The 26,026-nt window shown below is 42.6% G+C and overlaps 1 protein-coding gene across 1 annotated transcript; it reads left to right on the plus strand.

Annotated features, from left to right (window-relative positions):
• Nucleotides 1-5,569: 5,569 nt before the first annotated feature.
• On the plus strand, nt 5,570-19,632 carry AGA (aspartylglucosaminidase). The gene is made up of 9 exons (XM_033160796.1): nt 5,570-5,705; nt 7,911-8,064; nt 9,232-9,344; nt 11,507-11,619; nt 14,105-14,222; nt 16,340-16,415; nt 17,903-18,010; nt 18,699-18,832; nt 19,489-19,632. Exons 1-9 carry the CDS (start codon nt 5,570-5,572, stop codon nt 19,587-19,589), a joined length of 1,053 nt encoding a protein of 350 aa, XP_033016687.1. The 3' UTR covers nt 19,590-19,632.
• The last annotated feature ends 6,394 nt before the right edge of the window (nt 19,633-26,026 follow it).

Here is a 26,026-nt window from a genome sequence, read left to right on the forward strand (position 1 = left end):
GCATGTATCAGGCCCTCAAAGGCAGCTATCATTTGAAACCATAAAGCAGTAACATTATAAACACAATAATAAAACAATTGCCGCTGCAGTATTAGATTGCAAGGGCCTTTGAAATAGCTATAAATAAAGACCCTCTTTGAAACACTTAAAAGCCATTAGTGAATGTCCCTGACATTCCTCCTTATGGAAGAAGTTCCCCAGAGTGGATGTCACAACTGAGGAGGTCCTGCCTCTCATAGCTTTCAGCTTTGCTTTCAAAGGTTGGGGCCCTTGGAGAAGGGTCTCATAAATTTACTCAAGCACACCAGAGGATTCATATGGGAGGAGATGACCTCTGAAATATCTGGCCCTGGAACGTATAAGGAACAGATAACCTTCAGGGGGTTCTGAGGGCTGCATTGAACCATAGTTAACCCTCCAGGGGACATGGGTTAAAAATGAGTGTGAGCAAACTGTAAAAAAGAAAAGAAAAAGATACGTTGAGAACTCAAAGCTTCCAAAAGTCTCTCCCATCATTTTTAATCATTCATTATTAAATTCACTTTAAAAATAAATTAATATAAATGTAGAAAAAATAAAGGACAGATTTGTATGGGGTGTGTGTCTTGGGGGGTATGAAAACATTTTGCCGTCACAGCTAGGGACCTATGGAAGCAATCAATAATTTCATTTTCTTAAAAATTTAAAATGTTTTTAATTTATAAAAAATGAACAAAATTTGAGGTCCTTGAGAAGACAAAAAAGAAAACTTGAACTGCATTGGAAAAGGCATCTAGGGCAATGTTTTTTGATAGCCTAGTGTCACAGAAATTGAAGTTGTTTTTTAAATACCTAATAAACTAAAAGTTCACACTGGTCATAACAATCTCTCCAGCCCTGCAATTTTAAAAGACCTGGAAACAAAACTGATTACTACACATTAAGCTTCTATTATATATTTTTGGAAATGGTTTGTCTGTCTGTCCAACTGTTCTTTGTTGGTTTGGATGTTTATCATCGCCAAACTCAACACAAGGTTTCCTGAGATGGGGACAGGAGTCATCAACAGTTGGAAACTGGACACCATTTTGAATCAAGATGGAGGACTGAAATATACCTTAGACATGAGTTTGTCTGATTTTTTTGCCATGGGTTTGGCTGCTTCTCTAAATATTGTCGCCATACTTTGCATGAAAGGTGTGGGAAGAAGAAGAAGAAGAAGAAGAAGAGGAGGAGGAGGAGGAGGAGGAGGAGTTTGGATTTGATATCCCGCTTTATCACTACCCTAAGGAGTCTCAAAGAAGCTAACATTCTCCTTTCCCTTCCTCCCCCACAACAAACACTCTGTGAGGTGAGTGGGGCTGAGAGACTTCAGAGAAATGCGACTAGTCCAAGATCACCCAGCAGCTGCATGTGGAGGAGCGGAGACGCGAACCCGGTTCACCAGATTACAAGTCCACGCTCTTAACCACTACACCACACTGGGTAGTAATCTCCATCCATGTTTGGTGCCTGGTAACATATTATATCAAAATGATGGACCAAAACATGGCTTTGCTATAACTTCAACATTTTGGGGAGTGGGGTCCAAACTCACAAATTACACTATCTACTTAAAAATCACAATTTTTGGGTACTACGAATTCCCAGGCAGTGATAGGTACTCCCCACTAGCACCATATAATTTAACCTGAGTGAGTAGACATGCATAGGATTGCTATTTTTTATCCTCCTACTTAAGTCTGTGTGTGGAGACTGCATACATCAAAATTATTATTTCATTAAAAACAGCATGTATATATATTATCTAGTTACAGGTGGGTAGCCGTGTTGGTCTGCCATAGTCAAAACAAAATCGAAAATTCTTTCTAGTAGCACCTTAGAGACCAACTGAGTTTGTTCCTGGTATGAGCTTTCGTGTGCATGCACACTTCTTCAGATACGAAGTGTGCATGCATTTATATTATCTAGGTCTTTACCACCGCATAATTGTCTTGTGCTTTCCCCCCCTTGCTACAATTGAGAATTGGTGTGTGTGTATGTGTAATGAGAGTCCACTGAAAAATCACTGTTGTTTTTATCTGCTTGTTTGATAACAGATATTCATTATGTCCTTTTTAAAACTATTATCTCCATTTAACCACATACGTTTCACCCCCCCCCCCCCGAAAGTCTATAAAAAAGAACAGGGTAGGGATAAAAACTTTCATGTCAGAAATGAACTAACATCAGTATGCTGGCTAAAGGATATGTTTTTTTTTTCCTGGACTTCCTGTAATATCATCCTTATGGAACTTCTGAGACAAAGGTCAAGTTATTGTAGCTCTCAAGGCTTTATGGGTTTTATTATTTTTTGCAGCACCTTTTTTCTCTTTTTGTTGTTCTAATAATAACAACATAGCCTCAGGCATTTTAAAATAGCTTGAATGCTCTAAAAATATGCATGCGTCTTCAAAACTTATCTTGTCTTACATGAGGTCCTGCCAAGTTGCCTTCCCATTCTTAAGAAATATGGAACCAAATTAACCTCTGACACTTCTCCTCTATGTAGGAGTGTATTCTGCGAGTGAAATAATATTATAAACGAAGTGCATTTTCAGGACGGTTATTCCGAAACCTGAAGTAGCACCTGTACCTAAAAAAGAAATACAACTCTAAATTATGTGTTAATTTAGTATTCATATTCATGTGTAGAATTGTGTTTACCACTATCGTAGAAGCATCTCTGTGGTGACTTTCTATGCTCTCGTGTTGAAAAAATAATAAAAGATGTGTGTGTGAGAAAGGAAAGTGTTTTTTCCAGCAGTTATTCTATAACCTCCCTGCCACTGAAAAGTAGCATCAGTACCTGATTTATCCTAGGTGATTGCTGACTGGGAGTTACTGCTCATATGAGGCTATTCCTGTTCTAACTCCTGCGAAAACAGGACATTCAATCCAACTAACGGCCAAACTGCATGTTACGATAGTCACACAGTTTGCCCTTAAGTGGAGGATTTTCCTCCCCCAACCTGTATCTGCAATGGGTCTGATCTGGACTAGCAATCCTCCCCCTTCCCACTCGCAGGTGCTAACACACACATGCAAATGCAAGTGCAGTTATTCTGCGGTGTTTAAAGTATTTGAAGTTGACAATCTCAGGTCTAGGGACCTAATGTGGTCCTCCAAACTTCTCTAACTGGCCCACGGGATGCTCCCTTAGCCATACACACACCCTTTCTTCCCATGACACAATCCTCACCTGTTTGCTTCACACCTTTCTTGAGTGTTTTGTCTGGCTGGAATATGACCTTCAATGACTCTTACTGGCCTGGATGGAGGATAAACAGCCGTTCTAGAATGTGGATAATCAGATTATTCCTTAGGGTGGGGATGATCATATATGCAAATATAGGATGGGGGACACCTGTCTTGACAGCAAGTACATGTGAAAAGGGTCTAGGGATCTTAGTAGACCAAAACTAATATGAGGGCAAACTTAACATGTGTCAATAGTGTGATGCAGCAGCAGAAAAAGCTAATGCTATTGTCCAGATTAAGGGAAGTAATATTCTGCCTTGGTAAGACCTCACCTGGAGTCCTGTGTCCAGTTCTGGGCACCACAGCTCAAGAAGGATGCTGTATTGACAAGCATGCTGAGGAGAGTGACCAAGACAATAAACTAGGGTTTGGAAACCAACCAAGCCTTATGGGGAGCCATGGACAGGTAAGCAGAGGCTGTAACTCTCTCTAGGCAGCACCAGGTGCCTAATCCTTGCTTGCCTGTCTCTGGCATGCTGGGGAGACTTGTGCTGAGTGGAGGATGAGGGACCTTTCACCACACACACACACACACACACACAAAACAACAACAACACTGCAGCTCCCATTATCCCTGACCACTAGGCCTGCTGGCTAAGGCGGATGGGAGTCGTTGCCCCACAGCATCTGGCGGGCCACAACCTTCCCATCCCTGCTGGGAACAATGGACGTTTCTCTCCTTCCTGGCGTACAAAAGAAGAAAGAAACGTAAGTGCAAACAAGCGCTTAGCCAGGCACCAACTCTGCGAAGCAACAAGAGCGGCCTCTTAAGAGGTCGGCTAGAACTTTTTGCCAGACTCCCCAGGATGAGTCTGGAAGGTCAGGAAAGCGCGCGGGCGCAGCTCACCCGGCAGGCGACCTTCTTTTTCCCCGCTCCCTGGATGGAGGCGAGGGAGAAGGATAGAGCACGTGCATGGAAGAGGCATCTGCCAGCCCATCAGAGCCTGCCCACGTCAGGCAGGAAGGCAGAGCGCGCAGGAGGGCAAGCGCCAGGCTCTCCAAACTCGCCTTTTCTTTCAAGCCAACAGTTTAGTTCTGGGGAGGAAACCAGAGCTTGGAGAGGTCTCCCCCTGGTTTCAAGAGGGAGGGGGACCCTCCAGGGAGGGCATCAGACCACCCCCCTATTCTGTGTTTCAGCCCACGCATTGAGTGGGACTCTCTCCCTGCTGCACCCTGATGTCCCATTGCAGATGTAGAACGCTGTGCAGTGCACAGCTCTGTAGTTCGCCCAATATTATGCAATTTCTGGACTGCTCATAGGCCAAATCCTCTGAGCGGCTTATAAAATCAAATCAAATACAAAACAAGTCAATGAAACAATCTTGGCAGAAATGTCATAAAAACACAGCATAAAACATTGTCAAAACAGTACAAAAAGAGACCAGTATGAAATGCTGTCGCTCAACTATTAAAAAACACACTAACAATAATGCGAGGCACAGTTCATGGCAAACATAAATCATGGCTTATATGGTCTGAGCAGTGACATGTTCTAAAGCGATTTGGGCTCATGATGAACAATTCAATAAATTTGCCACCACTGACATGGTACAACCCTGAGCATCAAAAGCGCTGCCGCCGTGCACGGCTGCTTATGAAGTTTTTAGAGGAGGAAAGCAAGAAAAAAATATTCTGTATCAAATGTAGGAGATGAGTTTTAAGTGGGGAGGGAAGGAAAAAACACTGAACGGACAAGGAGCACGCGTGGGGTGTGTGGAGAAGGAGGTGGCTAACGATGCAGGAGCAGGGTTTAAGGGGAGGGAGGAAAGGAAGGCAAAAGTTCTCTCTTCCATCCCCCCCCCCCCCAAGCCAGCTCTCTCTCTCTCAGCATGGAGAGGAGGAGGAGGAAGAGGCAGCTGTCGGTTGCTGCTGCAGCCGGCGCTGAGCAACGGAAGGGGAAAGGATCGTGTCCGCCTGCTAATTCCTTCCTAGCCGCGATCTGAGCAAACACAGCAACTGAAAACACAAATTGGTGGGCAGTAAGACCCTGAAGCAGAGGCAGGGAAGGAATTCACTGCATCTGTGTGTGCTCCCTATCGAGCAGCAGGAGCCCGACTCCTGCGGTGGCGGGGCAGCAAGCGGCGGAGGCTGCAAGGCGGAGGCGCCGGGGAAGGCGGCTGGGCTGGGCTGGGCTGAGTTCCAGTCAGCCCAATGAGAAGGACGCCCCTGCTCCGCGCAAGACTCTTTGTCGCGGCACAGTCTCCGCCCTTCGCGGGCTACTGCGCGTGCGGCCGATCGGTCACGAGATGTGGGGCTGACAGGGGAGCGGCTCAGTGGGGCTGGCGGAGCGATGGGGCGTGCGAGGGGACCCTGCTTGTTGCTGCTGCTGCTGCTGCTGCTGCAGGCGGCGGTGGCGGCGAGGGGCGAGGCGCCCTCGCTGCCTCTGGTCCTCAACACCTGGCCCTTTAGGAAAGCCGCCGAAGCAGGTGCTGTTTAGCTTCCTCCAGGGCTTCCGTGGTTGCGCAGAGGAGAGGCTCGAGCGGGCGGGGAAGACCCCCTCGCCCCGTCCTAGGTTTGCCCCCAAGCTTTGTTTGGGCTACCTCCCCCCCCCCCCGCTTTCTAGATTCATGATCCAGCCCTGGTCTCGGCGCCACATGGGCAAATCTGCAAAGATCCTTGCAGGCAGTTGTGTGCGTGCTACATGCCGCCTGCTGTGCTGCATGCTGGCATCTGTGGGCTGGGATAACATCGCACGCTGGCATTAGATGTCTCAAGCAGGGTGTGTTGTGCCTTCCTAAAGTCAAGCGTTGAGGAGAAACATAAGAGCAAAGCAGCCGCTTTTTCGAAGCCCAGGCCCTCAGATCACTTGGGGTTAGCAGGACCCCCTGCTTTGAGGGTGGGGGTGGGGATTCAAGCTAACCAGATTTGGGCTGGTTGGAGAGGGAGGCTTCACCTTCAGCAGTGTCTGTCAGACCCTGGGACCCAATTGTTCTCTCCCCCCCCCTCTTCCCCCTTTTCTCATTTATGGGAGCCACTATCTCAGTCCCAAAAATCTGGTTGGGCTTGTCTGTGGGGAGAGGAGGGGAAAGGCACTCTGTGCATGTTCAACAGTGCTCTTTTTTTAAACAAGACTTAATATTTGCAATGAAATTCGAGAAAGGGTGGAGACAGTTTAAGCATGGTCAGATGAACTAGCTGTCCACACTGCTACTGTTAAACTTCCCTGGTTTTTTTTCCTGCTACTTTCCTCTTCCTGGTTTGGTGTGGGACATTTTAAGTTCTGGTTTAGTGAGACATAATCTACATTACTTAGTGCAGGTTAGTCACCTTCTTAGTGTAGCACTGTTACAGGCAGGGCACTTCCCCCTACCATTTCAGCGTAGGTCTTTTGGTGAAGGGGTTCTAATCCACAATAATGTGGCAGGAGGGCTCTTAGCATGGCATTTTATTAACACAGAAAACACTGGTGTGCTGCTGTGTTTGCAGAAGTTCAGCTTGCGCTATTTTCTGTATTAGCTACATAATTTGGTCTACTAGGCCACAGCAACATCTTGTGGCCAGTTGTGCAACATAGATTTCTGCTGTCCGCTCTTGTTGTGGGTGTCTTCACTGAATTCATAGCAGCAACATCAGACAATGCACAAATATGATCTGCACACTTTCTGCTTCTGTGTCACACACAGTGTGTAAAAAGGAGCGTCCTCACTTCCTTCTAGTGAGTGTGCATGCATCTGGGACAAGATTAATGAGTCCTCTCCTTTGCCCAATATATCCATAAAGTTTGTGCTAAAGTCCATCTTGAGGAAATTCTTTCACCATAGCCTGGCTTGTGAAAGAAGCATATGGAACAACATTAAATTGTTTTAAACCCCTCAGTGAAATGCCATACAAATGGTTTAAAAATCTTTTTTTTCCATGTTGTTGCCATATAGTGAGGGTTATCCCATCTCTACCCATCCCTCCACCCCCATTCCACTCCTGTTTTGTTGCAACTTAAGGATCTGGTGACTTCTGTTTCAGTGTATTTGAAGAAGTGTGCATGCACACGAAAGCTCATACCAAGAACAAATACAGTTGGTCTCTAAGGTGCTACTGAAAAGAATTTTCTATTTTGTTGCAACTTAATGCAGACTTGTAGCCAGGAAAACTTTCCCCACCATTTATCGCCATGCTGGAAAAAGCTTCCCCTGTTAAAAGAGCAGGGCCATTTTTGTTTTTGTTTTTTTGTTTTTTAAAGGGAATTTATCCACTCTTGTGCTGCTTTGCTTTTCCTTCTGAACATAATTGGCTCATTGGAGACTCTGGGCTTGAAGAGAAAGAAATTACAACATTTGTCACATCAGACAAATAGGCCATTTTTAATCTATAGCTTGCTTGCCAACTGTGGCTGATGCCAGATTGGCAGGGCAGGGGGAGAATACAATGAGACGCAGACAGTTGACAATTAATGTCTAGGAATCCCAGGTTTAAGAGTTTTGCCACCGATGCTGCATTCCCTGAGCATGATGGATTTAGTTTTCTTGTACTTATTGACCAGCCTCCATAAAATCAGGACAATGAACACTTATACGTTTGCGCTGTACTGTGTATTCTAGGGATGGGAATTGGTGGTGTGCTTTTTAAGAATATGACTTCTACATACTTTACATGTGGAGTGAGTGGGATTTTGTTGTTGTTGTTGTTCCTTTCAGCTTGGAGTACCTTACAGGCAGGTGGTTCTGAACTGGATGCAGTAGAGAAAGGCTGCGGTCAGTGTGAAGTTGAGCAGTGTGATGGAAGTGTGGGGTATGGAGGACACCCAGATGAACATGGAGAAACAACATTGGATGCTATGATTATGGATGGGTAAGGAATCCCACATCATTCCTAACAGGCATAGGGGTTCTGCTGTCTGTTTGCACACAGCTCCTCCATGTTCAGAATCTTCCCCATTCACTTCAAAGAGTAGACAGTTTTTCTACTGCCCTCTCCATTGAAAAGCAGGTGGGAACCTACAGGCCCAGAAGGGCATGTGTGCATCTGAGAGTGAATGGGCTGTTTACTAGGGATGGTTCTCTCCCTCCCCCTAAATCTTTATGTCAGTCTTTCCCACACATATATATATTTTCTAGTTTCTGTCTCGCTCCTTGATCTCAAGAAGTACAGTTTCTTTACTGGTTTATTGCATTATTATGCACATTATTTCATACACACTCCAGGGTCTCTAAAGTAACTAGCAGATAAACACACATATGGCACTGTGTGTAACTGGCCCTGCTCTAATGAGAAGCTGTGCACTAGTAGCAATAGAGCATATGCATTTGGTTTAGCGAGTCAGGTTTAGCTCTATTTCCCCCCTCTAATTAAATATGCTTCAAAATAACAGTTTAAAGAGAGCACGTGCCCATCTGAACTGTAGTCTGCAGCAGTGTTCCCCAAACTTTTTTTTACCCACAGACCACTTGCAAATTGTTGAGGCTGACCACTTTAAATGATTTTTTCTGCCTGCTGTAGCAATCGTGCTGTGCTAGATGCTGTATGAATTTTAATTGTGTCTTTATTGCTGCTTTAATTTCCTGCACATTGCATTTTATTCTATTACAATGTGAATTCCACAGAATTTACTTTATAATACATTAAAATGCAATATGAGAAATTAAAAGCAATTAGAATGCAGTTAAAAGTCAGAATGAATGTTTAAAGCAATAGATGTGTTATATTCAACTACAAATCTACAGACATGCCACAAACCATCTGAATTAAGATCACAAACCACTCATGTTCTGTGGACAGTAATTTGGGAATTCCCCATCTACAGATTCAACCCATGTAGTCTGCAGTAGTCTAATGGGGTTGCAAGTAACGTTTGGACACCAATCTTCATTTTATACCCATCTCATGCTTGTCCTTTAGATGCAGCATACATTATTCTTATACTCTGCATTTCTTGGTATAAATTTAAAATATTCCTGACTACAGCTCTGTTTGTTTGTTTGTTTTGCTTTTGGGCACATTTGTCTGTCTTTGGTCCAGTAATACTATGGAAGTTGGGGCAGTAGCCGATCTCAGACGCATAAAAAATGCTATTGGCGTGGCACGAAAAGTGATAGAGCATACTCAGCACACCTTACTGGTTGGAGAGTCAGGTAACTTCCTTCGATTTGCTCCCTTGAAATTTTGGCTCTGCCATGCAGTGGTGGAAGGCAGCCGCCTCTGCCCAAATGAAGTTAAGCTGCCTCGCTGTTGTCAAGAACTTAGTCACAAGTTGGTTGCGACAAGTTACTTGATTTCATTAAGATACAGTGAAATGCTTTAGCGCAGGTGTGGGGAACCTTTGGCCCTCCAGATGTTGCTGAATGACAACTCCAATCATCCCTGGCCATTGCTCATGCTCGCTGGGGCTGGTGGGAACTGTCGTTCAGCAACATCTGGCAGGCCAAAGGTTCCCCACACTTGCTTAAAATGGATAGGGACCACTGTGCTCTGGTTTGGCTTGATAGGTTATTTCTGCCCTCTGCATCATGCACTCCAGTCTCTTTAAGTTCACAATTTTGTTTTGCTTTTTTTTTTTTAGTACAGTGGTGCCTCGCAAGACGAAAATAATTCGTTCTGCGAGTGCTGTCGTATAGTGAATTTTTCGTCTTGCGAAGCACCAACGGGAAAATAGCGGTTTGACGGGGGAAATTTTTTTTTCTGTCTTGCGAGGCAAGCCCATTGACAAATTCATTTTGCGAGACAGCCTTTCGCTAGCGAATGCCTTTCGCCTAGCGAGTTTTTCGTCTAGCGAGGCATTCGTCTAGCGGGGCACCACTGTATTTTTTATTAAAGATTTGTTTGATTTGTTTTGTTTGTTTATTAAATTTCTATACTGTGCTTCATATGAGGATCACAGGGCGGTTTACAGTATAAAAACACACATACACTCTGTGTGTGTGTGTAAAAGCCCATAGATTGTTTAATTAGCCAAAGGCCCGGGGAAAGAGGAATGTTCTTGCATGGCACCTAAAGATAAGTAATAAAGGCACCAGGCAAGCCTCCCTGGGGAGTGCATTCCACAAATGGGGAGCCACCACAGAAAAGGCCGACTCTTGTGTTGCCACTCTCCAGACCTCTCACAAAGGAGCAACACGAAGAAGGGCCTCAGTTGATGATTGCAGGGTTCAGGTCTGGTCATGTGGGGAGGGGCAGTCCTTGAGGTATTGCAGTCCTGAGCCATTTAAGGCTTTATGGGTCAAAATCAGCACTTTGAATTGGAGCCAGGAACTAACTGGTAGCCAGTGCAATTGAGCCAGGATTGGTGTTACATGCTCAAACCGTCTTTCTACGATTTTTATCTTAAATTTTGAGCCATCTTCAGAGGCAGGCCCATGTATAACGCATTGCAGTAATTTAACGTAGAGTTGTGGTGTTTACTCCCAATTTAGAAAGGTCCCTTCTCCTCTAGGTGGGCAGTTGAGGCATTTTTTGTTCTGCCAAATTTTTGGTATGTGTTAATTGTATCAAATTATGGTTTTCTTTTTGTATTTATTATTACTGAATGCTCTTGTGTGCAGAAGCGGGGGTTTGTTTGTTTGTTTTTTGGTGTACTTGGTTGCGGAACTCTTTTTGGAGCCCAAAGGTAAATGTTTTTTTAATAGATTGAATCGCAGCCTTCAGTGAGAAAACTCATCAATGATTTTTGGAATTTTAGCATTAGAAATTATTCTTTAAAAAGTATAGCTGCAACAGATAGCTCAGAAAGGATTCTGTGAAAACACAAGCTATGCAGTTATAAGTATGACGTCCCCAAAAACACTTTTCTCTTTTAAAAATTTATGGTAACAGGAAAAAAATTAGAAACATGCTTCAGATATATTAGATAAAAGCAACAGGATTTTTTTTTAAAAAATCAATACAGTCTAATGTATTCGACTTTTAATTCTTAAAGTTTCTATCTGACAGTGTAGTGATACTTTGCTGTTTCTTATCACAAGTCTTTCATTTATGGATTCCATGTTGCAAATTGATATAGTTCCTCTTAGTTTGCTATCAGCCTTCAGGATTCTGAAACCCCCTGATATATGTTCTTGTTCTAGAAAATGAGAAAGGCATTTCTGTTGAGGACAAAATCATCACAACGTATACACTTTTATAGGGCAGTGACTTGGGCTCTGACTGTTGTAATATAATATGAAAATGGTTTACAAGTGGCATGCCGTTTTTTCATAGGGATCTCGATGAGCTAAACGGTGTCCTCATGCATGCTTGTTGAATTGCAAAAACAGTTACATAGAAAAAGAAATTACTCATTATTTTCTGTTCCATAAAGCCTCACTATTTGCAGAAAGCATGGGGTTTCCAAGTGAAGACCTGACTACACAGAGCTCTCTTTCAATGTACTCACAGTGGCTTGATCGAAACTGTCAGCCAAACTTCTGGAAGGTAAAACACAACTTTTCCACTTTCCCCCCCTTGTTTTATAAACCTGGTGACTGTTGTTTTGTTGTTGTTTAGTCTTGTCCGACTCTTCGTGACCCCATGGACCAGAGCACGCCATGGACCTGTCTTCCACTGCCTCCCGCATTTTGGTCAGACTCATGTTGGTAGCTTCGAGAACACTGTCCAACCATCTCGTCCTCTGTTGTCCCCTTCTCCTTGTGCCCTCCATCTTTCCCAACATCAGGGTCTTTTCCAGGGAGTCTTCTCTTCTCATGAGGTGGCCAAAGTACTGGAGCCTCAACTTCAGGATCTGTCCTTCCAGTGGGCATTCAGGCCTGATTTCCTTAAGAATCTTGCAACCCATGGGACTCCCAAGAGTCTCCTCCAGCACCGTAATTCAAAAGCATCAGTTCTTCAGCGATCAGCCTTCTTTATGGTCCAGCTCTCACTTCCATACATTACTACTGGGAAAACCATAGCTTTAACGATATGGACCTTTGTCGGCAAGGTGATGTCTCTGCTTTTTAAGATGCTGCCTAGGTTTGTCATTGCTTTTCTCCCAAGAAGCAGGCGTCTTCTAATTTCGTGACTGCTGTCACCATCTGCAGTGATCATGGAACCCAAGAAAGTAAACATGGTGACTACATTGTATTAAATATTGTTCTGCCACCACTTTCGGAGGCAGTATGCCTCTGGATGCCAGCTGCAGGGAATTGTACGCAAGGAGAGTGTTGTTGCACTCACTTCCTGCTTACAGGCTTCCCATGGGCATCTATCTGGCCACTGAGAACAGAATGGTGGACCAGATTGGCCTTGGGCATGATCCAGCAGGGCTCTTATGTCTGCAACATTTCCAGCACCCCACTCCATCATTGGAGTAAGCTGCAGGGGAAGAGGAATGTGATGTGTGCCAAAAAAAAAAAAAGGTGTGTGAATGTGTACAAGAGAGTGCTCCGGTGGAGCTTGGCCTATGGAGCCAAATGGTCCTGTTGATCAGCTTTGAGGGTCCTGCTCTTCAGTTCTCTTTAGTCTCCAGTCGAGCTAGAATTGGTCACTGCTGGTACCAGCTTCTTCTAACCAGTTCAACTTGAATCCTTCCACTGCATCTGATTCTTGCTGTTTCATATTGTCTGCCTTGTAAGTGTTGGGCACCTGATAATACTATCTGTGTGCCCCTGCCATCACTGGACAGTTGCTTTTAAGGAGTTTTATGTACCCAGGGACTTCCCCGTGTTCTTCTGTCCTCTCTGGGAGCTAGGTTTTCTGCTCTTCCCCCACCTTGGAACTTTTTAGCTTTGTGCCTTGATTAGAATCCACACATTGGTTTTTTTCATATAAACAAGCCCAAGCTCTCCTGCTGTTTGCCTTATTTTTAAAATCCTAAATTATTTTTATCTTCTGGTTAAGTTTTTTTTAAAAAAAATATTTTTGCCCCTAGCCATGCACCTGGAATGCAGGTTCATTTTAAGATATGCTCTGAGCCTGCTGTGATCCTGATAACTGTGTAACCATTAAATCTATGTGGAACTGTTCAGCATGGACATTTTTTTTATGCTACCTCACTCAGATGTATAACTGTGGGCACACCTAAAAAATAATAATCTCCAATTAGATATTTACTGTTAAGAAATATAATATGGAGCTCCAGTACTATTCTTTTATCATTGAATCAGAAGCCTATTGTGATTTGTGTAAGATGTTTTCTTCCTTCGTTGTGCGTGCAGGATCCCACCCTCTTGACTATCTATACCCTTCAAGTTATCCCTGCAGAAAACACGGGCTATGCAGAAACCTGTAGAGGGACCTCTGCACCCGAGATCATAGGAAGAAACTTGAAAGATAACAACCTGTAAGGCTAGCAGGATAAATCTTTGTGTCTAAAGCACACAAAGTCTTTCTTAATTATTTTAACTTGAGCCACCAGCAAAAGGGGAAAAAATAGGGTGTGTTGGATTGTAAAGGGTGTTTGCAGGGTATGTGGAGTGGAAGTAGAGCAAATTGAATAATCTGGCTTCAGTGCCTTTAGCCGTATGGCTTGTCTATAAAGTTGTCTCATCACAATCAGTATGGATGCTCATGAGGATTGAGAAAAACTGATCTTGAATTATAGCGGTAGGTGGTAAGACAAATTATCATGCTGGGTTTTTTGCACATAGAATGTTGATGTATTATTTCTCTGCTGGCTGTTCATTGTAGGAAACATTTTCAAATCACATAACTAGTTATCGCAGCCCCGCTCAGATTTCATGAGTGTTTTGAGTATTGAGTTACTCTAAATTGAAGGAGATGCTTTTGTCTGTTCATTGTTTAAAGCATCCGAGCTACAGCAATTTGCCTTCGATGAAACTTCTTCATCCTTGGCATATACAGAAATCTTACATTATTCTTTTAGGATGGCCGGGGGGGGGGGGGAGAGAAAACAGGTTTGTTTGAAATGCCAGTTTCTTTTTCCCCCAAGATTTTAATGTGAATGGAACTTTGATTGCAGAGTGTGACGCCAGATGCTTCAAAATCATGTGGCCCATACAAACAGACTGCAAAGTTCACCAAAGAAGAGCGGAGTGTATCAAAGGAAAGAATAGATGTTCATAACCATGACACTATTGGTATGCCTTCTTGACAGCAGCCTGTTTCATGCTGCAATCCCTCTGCTTGTTTTAAATGAGCCACCAGACAAACTGAATGTAAATAATTTTAAGCAAGACATAAGGACATGATCCACTTCAAGAACAAACTCTGCCTGGTGCAGAGATAACATCAGTGATTCAGCAACACATTTCCCAAGCGTGAAGCCCTAGCACCCCAGAATGTTGAATGCTGTGCTGTCAGATTATGCACAGTTGCCTCTTTGCTGGTTGTGGGGCTCTGCCCAGGAGGGTGAAACACTACTGTGTGTAGGAGCTGTGAAATGAGGAGTCTTGAGGCAGATCATCAGCAGCCTTGGATCCACTTGATCCAAAAGTTCCTCGGGCTTCTCAGCTATGCCAATCTGTTGCTTGCATAGTGAAAAATTACACGGAAGCCACCTTCCACCTAGGCCAGCATGAGCTGGCAGGACTTGGGGTGTGGAGGTACACCTGTCATGTTACCCCTCACCCCATTCTGTAAATCTCCTTACTTACTGTAGGAACCTGGCCTATGTTTCTCTGTTTAGTTCTAGAATCAGGAATGTGACATTCTATTCCCCTTTCACCCTTCCTTCCCAGTCCCCGTACATTCATTCATTCTATAGATTTATGCTGAGCATTTTAAAAAAAAATACACACGTGGTCTGATGAGGCGGAACTTGTGTTAGTAGAACATGATTATCATCCAAAATCGAAGCACCACTTTGTTTTCAAGCAGGAACAACTTAGTTTACTCTTTTTGCTTGCAAGTTTGCTAAAAGTGCATCAAGAGTGCTCCTTCTTGAAGAAGAAGTAATTTCAAAATGAGCTTATATATTCCAGTGAATTGATCATCCTAGTGGATATTCCAGAACTACATAGGTCTGGAAGTTTTTTTTTTTTTTTTTTTTCAAATAAGCTCAAGTTTCAACTTTACATTTTGCAAAATTAACTGAAGATGGGGTGGGTTGTTGGGGGGGGGGGGACTTTGTTTGGATCCAGCCTCTTCCATCTGCATAGTAATTAAATTTGGAATTTACAGAAGCACCTAAGTGACTTGGGAGCACAAGTCTCATTCCCAGACACTTAAGAGGCACTTCTAGTGTGATGATTAAATTCGTCACCACCAAGTAATTAGCATTTTAAAAATGTCAAATGCCAAGGTTCTTGCTAATCATAAGGACATAAGGTATGTCCTTATGAACTTTTGCACCTTGGCAGTTTGCCCAAGCCAGTGATTTATTCTTTGCTTCCCTTCTTTAGGAGGCAAAGAAAGAGCGGAACTGAACTAGGCTACTGTAGGCAGTTGCATTCTGTAGGCAAATTGCCTACTTGGCAAATAATTGAATGCAAACTTTGAACAATTGCTTCATGCTGTGTCAGTTGACACTATGTTTATGGCATTCACTGCCTTCCAGTAGCCAGTGCGTGAATTATCTGGATGTGGGTCTATAAATTAACAATTAAGTGTCCTAAAATATGTATTTCCACACTTGGAGTGAATGATAATATGCCTCCCATCTGAAGCCAGGAGCCAAAGCCCATGTTTCTGACTTAATCAGTGCAGAATTATGCGGCAGACTGTGATCCTGGTGATCATCTGTCTTCGCGGATGGGAGATTTTCTTTCTTTAAACCTAATACAGTAGATGGACTCTAAGGTGGAGTTACTCCAAATGTAAAAGAGGTCTAAGGAAGGCAAACAGTTCCCAGGTGAAGTGGATCCCATCACCATCTAGTTGTGATAAGAAAAGATTGCGGCAGTTGTCGTATATTACCAGGAACTCTGCTGTCTATATGTGTCAGCATGGGCATTGGGCCAGGTCCAAAACATGGCTTAGCTTGAAAAGGGGTTTTCAGGCCCTGCTGATCAGCAGTGCCTACAAAGCCCTATGTAAAACAATGGGCAAGATTGTGCTTTGTCCAAGGGTCACATTGCCCAGAATTTAGAAAGGGATTTCCTGAGCTCCATCCACCTGTCAAATTTGCCCATGAGGGCATGGGGAGATAGGGAGTCTGGTCTGCTTTAAAGGGTGGTCGCCTAACATTACCCCTATTCAATTAACAAAATCAACCCATAATGTTGCTTCTAAATTCCCTGCCTCTTTTCATTTGTAGGCATGATTGTGATCGGTCAGAATGGAAGCATTGCTGTGGGGACGTCTACAAATGGTGCAGACCACAAAATTCAGGGGTTCGTGTCACAATAAAATCAAGATTCCTTATTGATGAGATTTGTTTTCCTTTCTTAAATGCTGCTTATAGTAAGTATGAGTGTGTATGTGAACTGCTGCTGTAGTGGTCATGATTTTTATATCAATTGAAAGAAGGATATTGTGGGAAAGTGTATATGTGAAGAATGCATGAATTTGTTTTCTGTCTTCTTCCTCATCTTTTCCTTTTCACCAGTTTATTTTCCATGAACTTGCACAGAAATTTAGATCTGGTATATCCCAGCCTAGCGATAGTTAAGGGCAGTCAATTTCAGCACAGTCATAAATTCTTGAGTATGTCCTTATGAAAGAGACTCTACCAGCCTCATACCTTCCATCTGTAATGCCAGGATAATACTAGCCTACCTTGCAGGGCTCCATGTGAATGTCTTTGATCTCTATAAATGCTAAGTTTGGATTAGAGCCTTCCTCAGGCATCCTCCCTGAAACCTATTCCAGTGCCAGGCAGAGACTGTTCTTTTCTCTCAGGCCTTTTAATAATGTTTAAAAACTTTTATCCAATAATGCTTTTAATATCAACTACCCTTGTTTTTGGTTTTTTTTATCGGTTTGGTTGTGGTCATGCATGTGGCAGGGGAATTTTGTAGCCCCTTAGTTTTTGCTTGGTTTGCCTGTGATTGGTTCAATTCTATCCGTTTTAGAGCTGTGCTTTGATTATATTGTATGTTTAAGTTAAGTGTTGCATTGATATTTCAGTCGCAGTTCGGCAAATATAATAATAAATACTGCTGTCAAAAAGAATGGAATTGACACAAGGGAAAACAAAATCTGCTATTATATTCTGAGACTTACCACTACATCTTCTTGAGGTAGTAAGCTTGTGTCTGGGCTGTACTGACTACAGTCGGGGAGTCCAATGACTTACTATCCTCTGTAACAGAAAACTAAATGCTGGGGAGAAGCAATTCAGCAATTCTAAGTTTTGTGGTTTTTGGTTTGGGTGTGTGTGTGTCTTACATTTTAATGGATGAGCATTCTGTCATGTATTTTGCAAGGGAAAATCGAGCTCATAGTAGGAAATTTAGACATGGGCAATGAAAGTGGTCTGTGTAGAAAAGTGTGGAATGAACAAATGATTGATGGGAAGACACCCCAAAAGCAAATCAGGATGAATGGCCTTTTGTCCTCATAAGCTCTCCTAAAAACAAACAAACCCAGAAACAAATCCAAATGAATGCTCAGTAAATACCAGACATGGTGTAACCACTGCCTAAGCTTTGTACAAGCAAATGTGGATAAATGCTTTGTCTGGCAGAGTCCTGAGACTGTCTGTACATATAGCTGAAAAAGGTTTACTCCAGGCAGGCACAGGTTTACTACCTCAATGAGAAACAGGCCTCAGCGTGTCTTTGTTGCTAGCTTGTTTGTGACTCTGTTGGAACTTTCAGAATCTTTTCCCATTGCCAGGCTGTTTTCATTGGATTAACATCGCCTTCGTCTTTCTTAGACGTGTAGGAGACTCTCCAATTGCTGGAGCTGGAGCATATGCAGATAGTACTGCTGGAGCTGCAGCTGCCACTGGAGATGGGGATTTGATGATGCGCTTCTTGCCCAGGTTTTTATATTCTGTGAACTCTTTGGGTCTGGGTACTTTTTTTGATACTGGGTTTAATTGTGAGGCCACCCTGGGGTAAAAGATGGGCTTTCACTCATAGAGTTGTATAGGCACTCTTGGAAGCTGCACGTCTTCTTTTTCCCTTCAAGCCTTGGGGGTGTCACTAGGCATGCCCATAGGTCCTTCGTGACACAGAAAAACAACATCATCTTGGGGATGTTGCTTAGCCTTGTCCAAACAGTAATTAACAACCAAGTTTTTGAACTTATAATAGCTATTGCACATTTCGTTTAAATATGCAGACTCTCTTTCTACATTCCTAGCCGTAGAAGAATTTTGAAGGGAACTAGTGTTCAGTTCATATTGCACCCAAGCATTAAGACTTGGACAAATTCATATTCCAAACCAGTTAATTATGAGTTTTTGACAACAGTTAGACCCAGGGGCTTTGGATCACTAGGGCCAAATCAAACCATTCCAGAGATAGGGAACCACCACTAAAAAGGCCCTGTCTTGGTTTTTTACCCCGTCTCAACATTGGGGCAAGTTCGTGCAAGATTCCTTTTTTGCTATCAGCGGAGGAGGTTTTTTTTAAAGGTTCATTTCCTCCTCCTTGGCATACTATGCATACTGTGACACTTGGAGAACCTTTGTGTTAATATCTGTTTATTTATTTTCCTTAAATCAGCTATCAAGCCGTGGAGTATATGCGAACAGGAATGGATCCCACCATGGCCTGCCAGAAAGTTATTTCTAGAATTCAGAAATATGAGCCATACTTCTTTGGTGCCGTTATCTGTGCCAACGCAAGTGGAAGCTATGGTACGTCTTCTTCAGAAGTTTGTTTCATGCAAATTTATAGGTTGGAATGAGTTCGCAACACTCGGCTTCTGTGTTCGTTGCCCATTTGTCACATCAGCATGCAGGAAAGGGCTCAAAACAAAATATTCACTTTTTCGGGGGGGGGGGGGACCGAGATTGAGACTCTGCTTCAAAGCAATCCAAGATCAGTCATGCTGGGTATCTCATTATTGAGCCCTTGGATCACTTTGCAGAATCATTTTGCTAATCGATATGACGTATTAGGTTAGGCTTCTCAGTGCACTTCTTTTATCTTTGATTTCCCACAGTTCTCCGTTTGAAAGATTAGAGACCCATGGACTCATTACATTTTCCAGTATTAACATGTAAATTGAAACAAAATATACTAAACTTGGAATTATATTTTAGGTTGTGAAGGCCATAGTGCTAGCTGTAGACTCTTCCGTCTTCAAGTTTAAAAAAAGTGAAGGAAAGATGACTTTTTAAAAAAAGAAAGCTCAATGCTGGGTTAATTAAGGCTATAAAAGAACAATTGCACAATTGTAGTTGAATTAATAGTGGGATTCTTAGATGTTAAAAGCACAAGGAGACAGATTAATGCGCCTCTCATAGTTTGTTCTCTCTTTATTCTCTTATCTCTCCCTTTCCTGACACAGGTGCTGCCTGCAATAAAGTTTCAGGATTCACACAGTTTCACTTTATGGCTTCTAATCCCACTTTGAAGCAACCATCTGAGCAAATAATAGACTGCATTTAACACCTCTTCCACCCCCCCCAGCCCTACCTTAAAGAGTTCACTGGAAGAAACGAAGACAAAATTAAATTTTTGCTATTGCCTTTTTTTTTTTTTTTACAAAAATTAGTTGTGCACACGACTTCCCCATAAATTATAGTGCACAGGGGTTACCGATTTGTGCCAAGGAGCCTTTATTCTCTGTCTTAAGACTGCAATCCTTTGGCCCCTTGGAGGAGAGGGGGGCAAAGACATAGAGGGAAGAGAGAGAGAGAGAGAGAGCCAGATCTCCACCCGCTAGGCTTTCCTGCTGCCCTACTGACATCAAAGAGAGAGCAGGAGCCATTGCTGTCTCATCCTCCTGATGTTCTCCCAGAATGGGAAGATTTTCTCTCAAGATTTCTCATTAATTTCCTCGTTATTTTCTATAGGGAGATAAATGTTCCAAACTAAACAAGGTAAAAGGATAGAGGAGGGTTTCTGTGGCCTTCACTCTCCCCCCCCCCCCCCGCTCCCATTTAAGATTGTAGCCTTAATTTTGCTTTCCCGTATTGCCGACCCTTAAGTAAATTTAAATGGAATAAGCTGAGTAAAGAAATTCACTCAAATGTATGCCAAGATATTTCTCAACTTGAACCAAAACGGCCTACTGTCTCAGGGAGAGAAGAAATGAATGTGTCAAGCCAGGCCACTTTGAACAGACCTACCACAAAGCCTTCCTCTCAGCTAACTTCTGTTTTGAAAGATCCACCAGAGTTCTTTTTCCTAACTCTGGATGAGGAATAGCCCTGCCAGGACACTTCCTGAATATGCCCCTTCTGCCAGTAACAGCTAGAAATGCAGCTTCAAGAATGGAGGAGAAATGCGACAGGTCAGGGTTTCAATAGCTAGTAACACTTTGCGGGGGCAGGGCGGAAATACTTTCACCCCACTATGCACTGTTACATTCCACCTGATGTGAAAGAAACCACCTATCAAATATACAGCATGAGAAGAAGAAGAAGAAGAAGAAGAAGAAGAAGAAGAAGAAGAAGAAGAAGAAGAAGAAGAAGGAATTTATTATTTATACCCCGCCCATCCGGTTGGGTTTCCCCAGCCACTCTGGGCGGCTTCCAACAGAGTATTAAAATACAATAATCTATTACACATTAAAAGCTAAACAGGGCTGCTTTCAGATGTCTTCTAAAAGTCTGGTAGTTTTTCTATTTGACATCTGGTGTGAGGGCGTTCCACAGGACGGCTGCCACTACCGAGAATGCCCTCTGCCTGGTTCCCTGTAACTAACCTAACCCAACTTTCCTTTTGTTGCCAAGCCAATAAAGTGGGATCCCCTTGTGAATGTTGCCCTGTGTACCCCCCCCCCAAAAAAAGATGGATATAAATAGCTGCTAATGAAAGTCCTTCCTTGGACTCCTGTAAATTCCTTCCTAATTTACTATATCTCTGCAAAACGCTTCCCACCAGATCTGTTTCCAGATCATTTCAGCCCATAGGGCCAAAATCAAGAGCTTAGTTTCCAAAACTGTGTCCTAGACCTGCTGCGTTTGGGTTACAACCAAGATCAGTATTATGCCATCTTTGCCCTGGTGCAAGATGAACTTGCTGGACCCAAGTGTCATGTTTCTCATTTCACATCTTTCATAAGTAGTCTCTGGAACCTACAACCTGTTTTACTCAACCGGACCAGGTAAGAGATTTTGCCTATCCGCTGGTCCCTGAGACAAGAGCCAATGACGATACTTTGAATAGCACTGATAAGGCTTCTACTTCTCCATCCTGATTTGCTCTTGAAGGACGGACCCACAGGTGCTGTGATAGATAGAACATAGGAAGCTACCGTTGGTCCATCTTCATTTGCTTGTTGGCAGCAACTTGCCAGGGTTTCAAACAGGAATGCTCCCTGTTTGATGTCTGGGATGATCCTGTGTCCTTCTGCGTGCAAAGCAGGTGCCCTTCCACTGAGCCATGGACCTTCCCAAAGTACCATTAATCCCAACCTCCTTTTGGACCACTTTCCGGTACAGGTCTAGTTTCTGGAACCTTGTCCATGTACTTCTTTGCAGAAACCTATTAAAAGGCATTTAAGGGATACATCCACTCTTGGGCCAGGATGCAGCTGCCCCTGTCAGCTCATTCCCTGTTACCTGTAAATGGGAAGGTGTGCAGCTCCCTCTCCCCACGACTCTGGGATACTGTATGTCTTTGTGTTGGTTTCGTTGGAAGCAGACTTTGCTCACACAGGGTAACTAAGTGTATGGCTGTCAGAAATACTTGTTCGTGCTTGTGTTGTTTAAGAGAATATTTCAGGTGACTTTCCTTTTTCCTTTTTTATTACCAGTGTTAACTAAATTGTTTCGGTGAAGCCCATTAAGCTATTGCACCTGTATTTTAGAGATGTTTTCCTTTGGTGCGGCTTTGTGGAACATAACATTTGCTTGGGATCATGCTTTTAAATCAACAACTGGCTCCTGAAGCAGGTCTTCAGACAAAATAAAACTCTTTTTGTGTGTTTTGCAAGAGAAGGTCTTACCTGTTTGTTAAAATTAAGTGCTTAGGTTGATAAGGACATACTAGTCTGAGGACATACTATTAATGAGACTGAATTCGGATTGTCTCATTGGATTCTAATGTTTCTAAAGCCATTTTTTAATTTAAAAAAATGTGTTTCTTTGGGTCCATACACTCCTCTCACTGGAATCAAAAGGTGTCTGTTCTGGAGGCTAGGACCCGAACCAATGTCTTCCAAGTTACAAGAAAGGAGATTCTGACTAAACATCAGGAAGAACTTTCTAACAGTAAGAGCTGTTCAACAGTGGAACAGACTCCCATGAGAGGTGGTAGACTCTTCTTCCTTGGAGGTTTTTAAACAGAGGTTGGATGGTCCTCTGTCATGTATGCTCTAGTTGAGATTCCTGCATTGCAGGGGGCTGGACTAGAGTCCCTTCCAGCTCTCTTAATTATAAGGATGCACCTTAATAGGTTTTAGCCTTTTCTTATGATTTTCCCTCTACAGTAGTCTAACAATCCTGTAGTGTGCATATCTTCTTAGAAGTAAGCCTCATTAAGTTCAACTGACTACCAGCTAACTGATTATAGGATTGCATCCTAAGTAAAATTTGCAGAGACAATCATTTTAATGATTCTGAATTTCATTTTATCTTGTGTGGAATGGCAGGGAGAGGGTTTCTTTGCAACATTAAAAGGGGGGGAAATGGAAGCTGTCCTTTGTATTTGGATGAATTATTCTTCATGTATGATTTGAGCATGAGAATCTCCTTTCAAGATAGCTCTAATAAGTACTTCTGAAGATCCCAGAGTCGGTGAATCTTAAAACATTCCATATACCCCCTGCTTTGGAACAACCCAAATTATGATATTCCTTAATAGACTCTGTCCTAATAGCTTTGACATACTGTGCCCAATGAAGATAATTTCTCCTTATCACCATTATTAATTAGAACGTGAGACATTAGCTGCAGTGTGGTTTAGGGAACCAATTAAAGGACAATAAGGATGGCAAGTGAAGTTGTAATTTTATTTGACTACTAAAGTATTAGCAACTGTATTGACTGAATTAGCTAGAACTAGTAATTTTGTCCTTCCGAGTGGGGTAAAATAAAGTTTGGGTACCCACTTTACATTGTAGACTGCTATGCAGAAGTAGACTGCCTAGGGACAATCTCACTTCTGTGATAGTAAACAGTGACCCCATGTGAGATAGTCATGCCAGGCAGGGTATTGAATCCCAGGTTTCCCCGGTCTTTGTTTGACACTCTCATGCAGAATAGTCTGGTTGCCTGGATGAGCCTGCTTCACATATTATTGACATGAAGAGGCCTCCACACAATCAAGGGGCAGGAAGGCCACACTGCTGGCATTGCCTCCGAGGTTTCATGGCTTTCTAAGTGTAGACATCTGCTTAGGAAAAGCTGCCCTATGTAGATCTCTCTGTGTAGGCTTCACCTGGAAGCTGGAATCCTCAGCATTCAAGATTCCAACTCCAAGGAAATTCTATGCACATTGGATTGTGCAGATGTCCACAGCTAGTTCATGGATGATGAGGACAATTGTTCATCCTATACTTTTCTGTGCTCTCCCCCATCAATTTATTAACCACAAGAAGTCTGGGTCTGGATTTTTAAAGTGGATTTATGCTAGGGTGACAAGAGTGCTTTAATCCCCTTTAATTCTGCAAACCGAAAGCTCTGGTATGCACTTGAATCTCCTGCAAAATGGTGAAATTCCGAAGACATCCTCCGGGAGAGTTCCTATACCTTTGTTGTGTAATGATGGAAGAATTCCATCCACCATATCTTATGTCATTCAGCTGCAATTCTCCACAGCTCTAGGTAAATGAACCTTCTCAGGGTCTAGACCTGCCAGCCACAATTCACGTGAAAACAATGGAGTTACATGGCTAACTGGAAATTAGCATTGCCTCCCACCTCTGGTTGCAGGAAGCTTTTCTAACTGTCTTAACACTCTACATGGCCTCTTCAAAATAAATAGCAACTTCTTATTAACATAGTTTGTCCTGCACTAGACATGTCAAAAGTAAGGACTGCAAAATCTCCAGCCCAAAACATCACTTATATTGTTCCTAATAAGCTGGAAGAGTTTTCACAGGTTGTCAACTTGCCTGCATAGATTGGGCTTATGAGTACATGACATGCTTATCTACGGCATGCCTATCTACATTCATATAATGGTACAAAATCCAAAAACATCTGTTGGTCTACTTTTATCTATGATGGTTGCATTACTTCCATCTAGACCAGCGGCTGGAGAAAGTAATTTTAATTTGCTTGGAAACAGCAAAAGAATCCTGAAAAGGAAAACAAATGAAATGCTCCTTAACTAAGCACTTGAATTTGAAGCAGTCATTTCACACATATCAACAAGCACTGTAAAGACCAAAGAAGAAAACTGTCATATTTCACGCCAGAGATGTCTTGTCTGTAGCAGAGATCCCTACTGTTCAGATAGCCATTGTTAAAATTATATACTGAACCCCTACAGTGATGTCCCACTCCAGGGGGAATAAATCAAAGGTCAGCTATACAGAAAACAAGGCACTGCTCTCATTAAATAAGGGTGAAAATGGCAACGGCATCACCTTTCAAATGTTCAAGCTGGCACTACTTAACATAGGACTAATCTGCTTCTCATTCTGGTTGCTTGGTCATTGGGATTTAAAAACAATACAAAAGCAGACCTTTAGTAAGTAAGTGCATAGTATGGTAAATTCAAGAATGGTTTACAAATAGAAACCAAGCAAGCTGGGTAAGAATAGTGTCTATTTGGCATGGAGAGCATATTAATTTATATTAACATTCTAAACTAGGATTTTAGCTCACCAGATCATTATAGAAGAAGGGTGATTTGCAACATGCATCACTGTACATTTCTGCTCATTTGGACCAGGAATTTAAGCAGGCACAATGCAGGTAAGCTGGTATAGTCAACAGGGGAAGGCAGACTTCAAGATTGCAGGATCTATTTTGTGTTTCCCTGGAGCCCTGAGCAAAGCACAAATGCTTAGATTTAAAGAACAGGTTGTCTTTGAGTAGTTGCTGGGCACACAGATTTCTTCTGTGTATCACAGCAGAACTTCCATACTTTCACAGGGGGAAAAAAACAAATCTGGTTACCCCAAGTTTTCCTAATTTCAGCAGTCTAATCTGAGGGGAGGGGCATTTTATTGTCATTGTTGAACAACTGGGAATCAGAAAACCTTGCTGATCTACAGGTGAAACTAAAAAAAATTGAATATTGTGGAAAGGTTCGTTTCTTTCAGTAATTCAACTTAAAAGGTGAAACTAATATATGAGATAGACTCATGACATGCAAAGCGAGATATGTCAAGCCTTTATTTGAGTCCATCAGCTGATGAGAACCCCAAATTAACAATTTCAACTTTGGGGTTTTCATCAGCTATACGCCATAATCATCACAATTATAACAAACAAAGGCTTGACATATCTCGCTTTGCATGTCATGAGTCTATCTCATATTAAACTCCAGTAGCTAATGAAAACAATTGCTTACATAAATGGACTTTTCCACGATATTCTAATTTTTCGAGTTTCACCTGTATTTCAGACCATCCATAGATCTACCAGGGCAGTGTTCTTCAACCTTGGTTTTCTGTATCTTGTTGGATTATAGTAATAAATGTATGCCAACTTTAGCGCATTGAAGCAAAGTTGGGATATAAATAAATAGAAAGAGATAACTCTGGAATAGGAAACCTGAGGACAAAAAGTTCTGGCCATGATTTTTTCTTTTCTTTTTGGGATAAGGAAAAGCAACTTGCAGCCATCAGTAAAAGTCCTCAATCAACCAGGCTCTTCTGTCAGTAAATACAGGCTGCGTACAATCACCTAAGTAGTCATTAAAGGACTCTTCTCTATTTGCGAAGACCACTCTACAGTAGATACCCGAACAATTACAATTAGCAG

The sequence above is a fragment of the Lacerta agilis genome, chromosome 9 (assembly GCF_009819535.1).
Source record: "Lacerta agilis isolate rLacAgi1 chromosome 9, rLacAgi1.pri, whole genome shotgun sequence".
In the NCBI taxonomy this organism is placed as follows: domain Eukaryota; kingdom Metazoa; phylum Chordata; class Lepidosauria; order Squamata; family Lacertidae; genus Lacerta; species Lacerta agilis.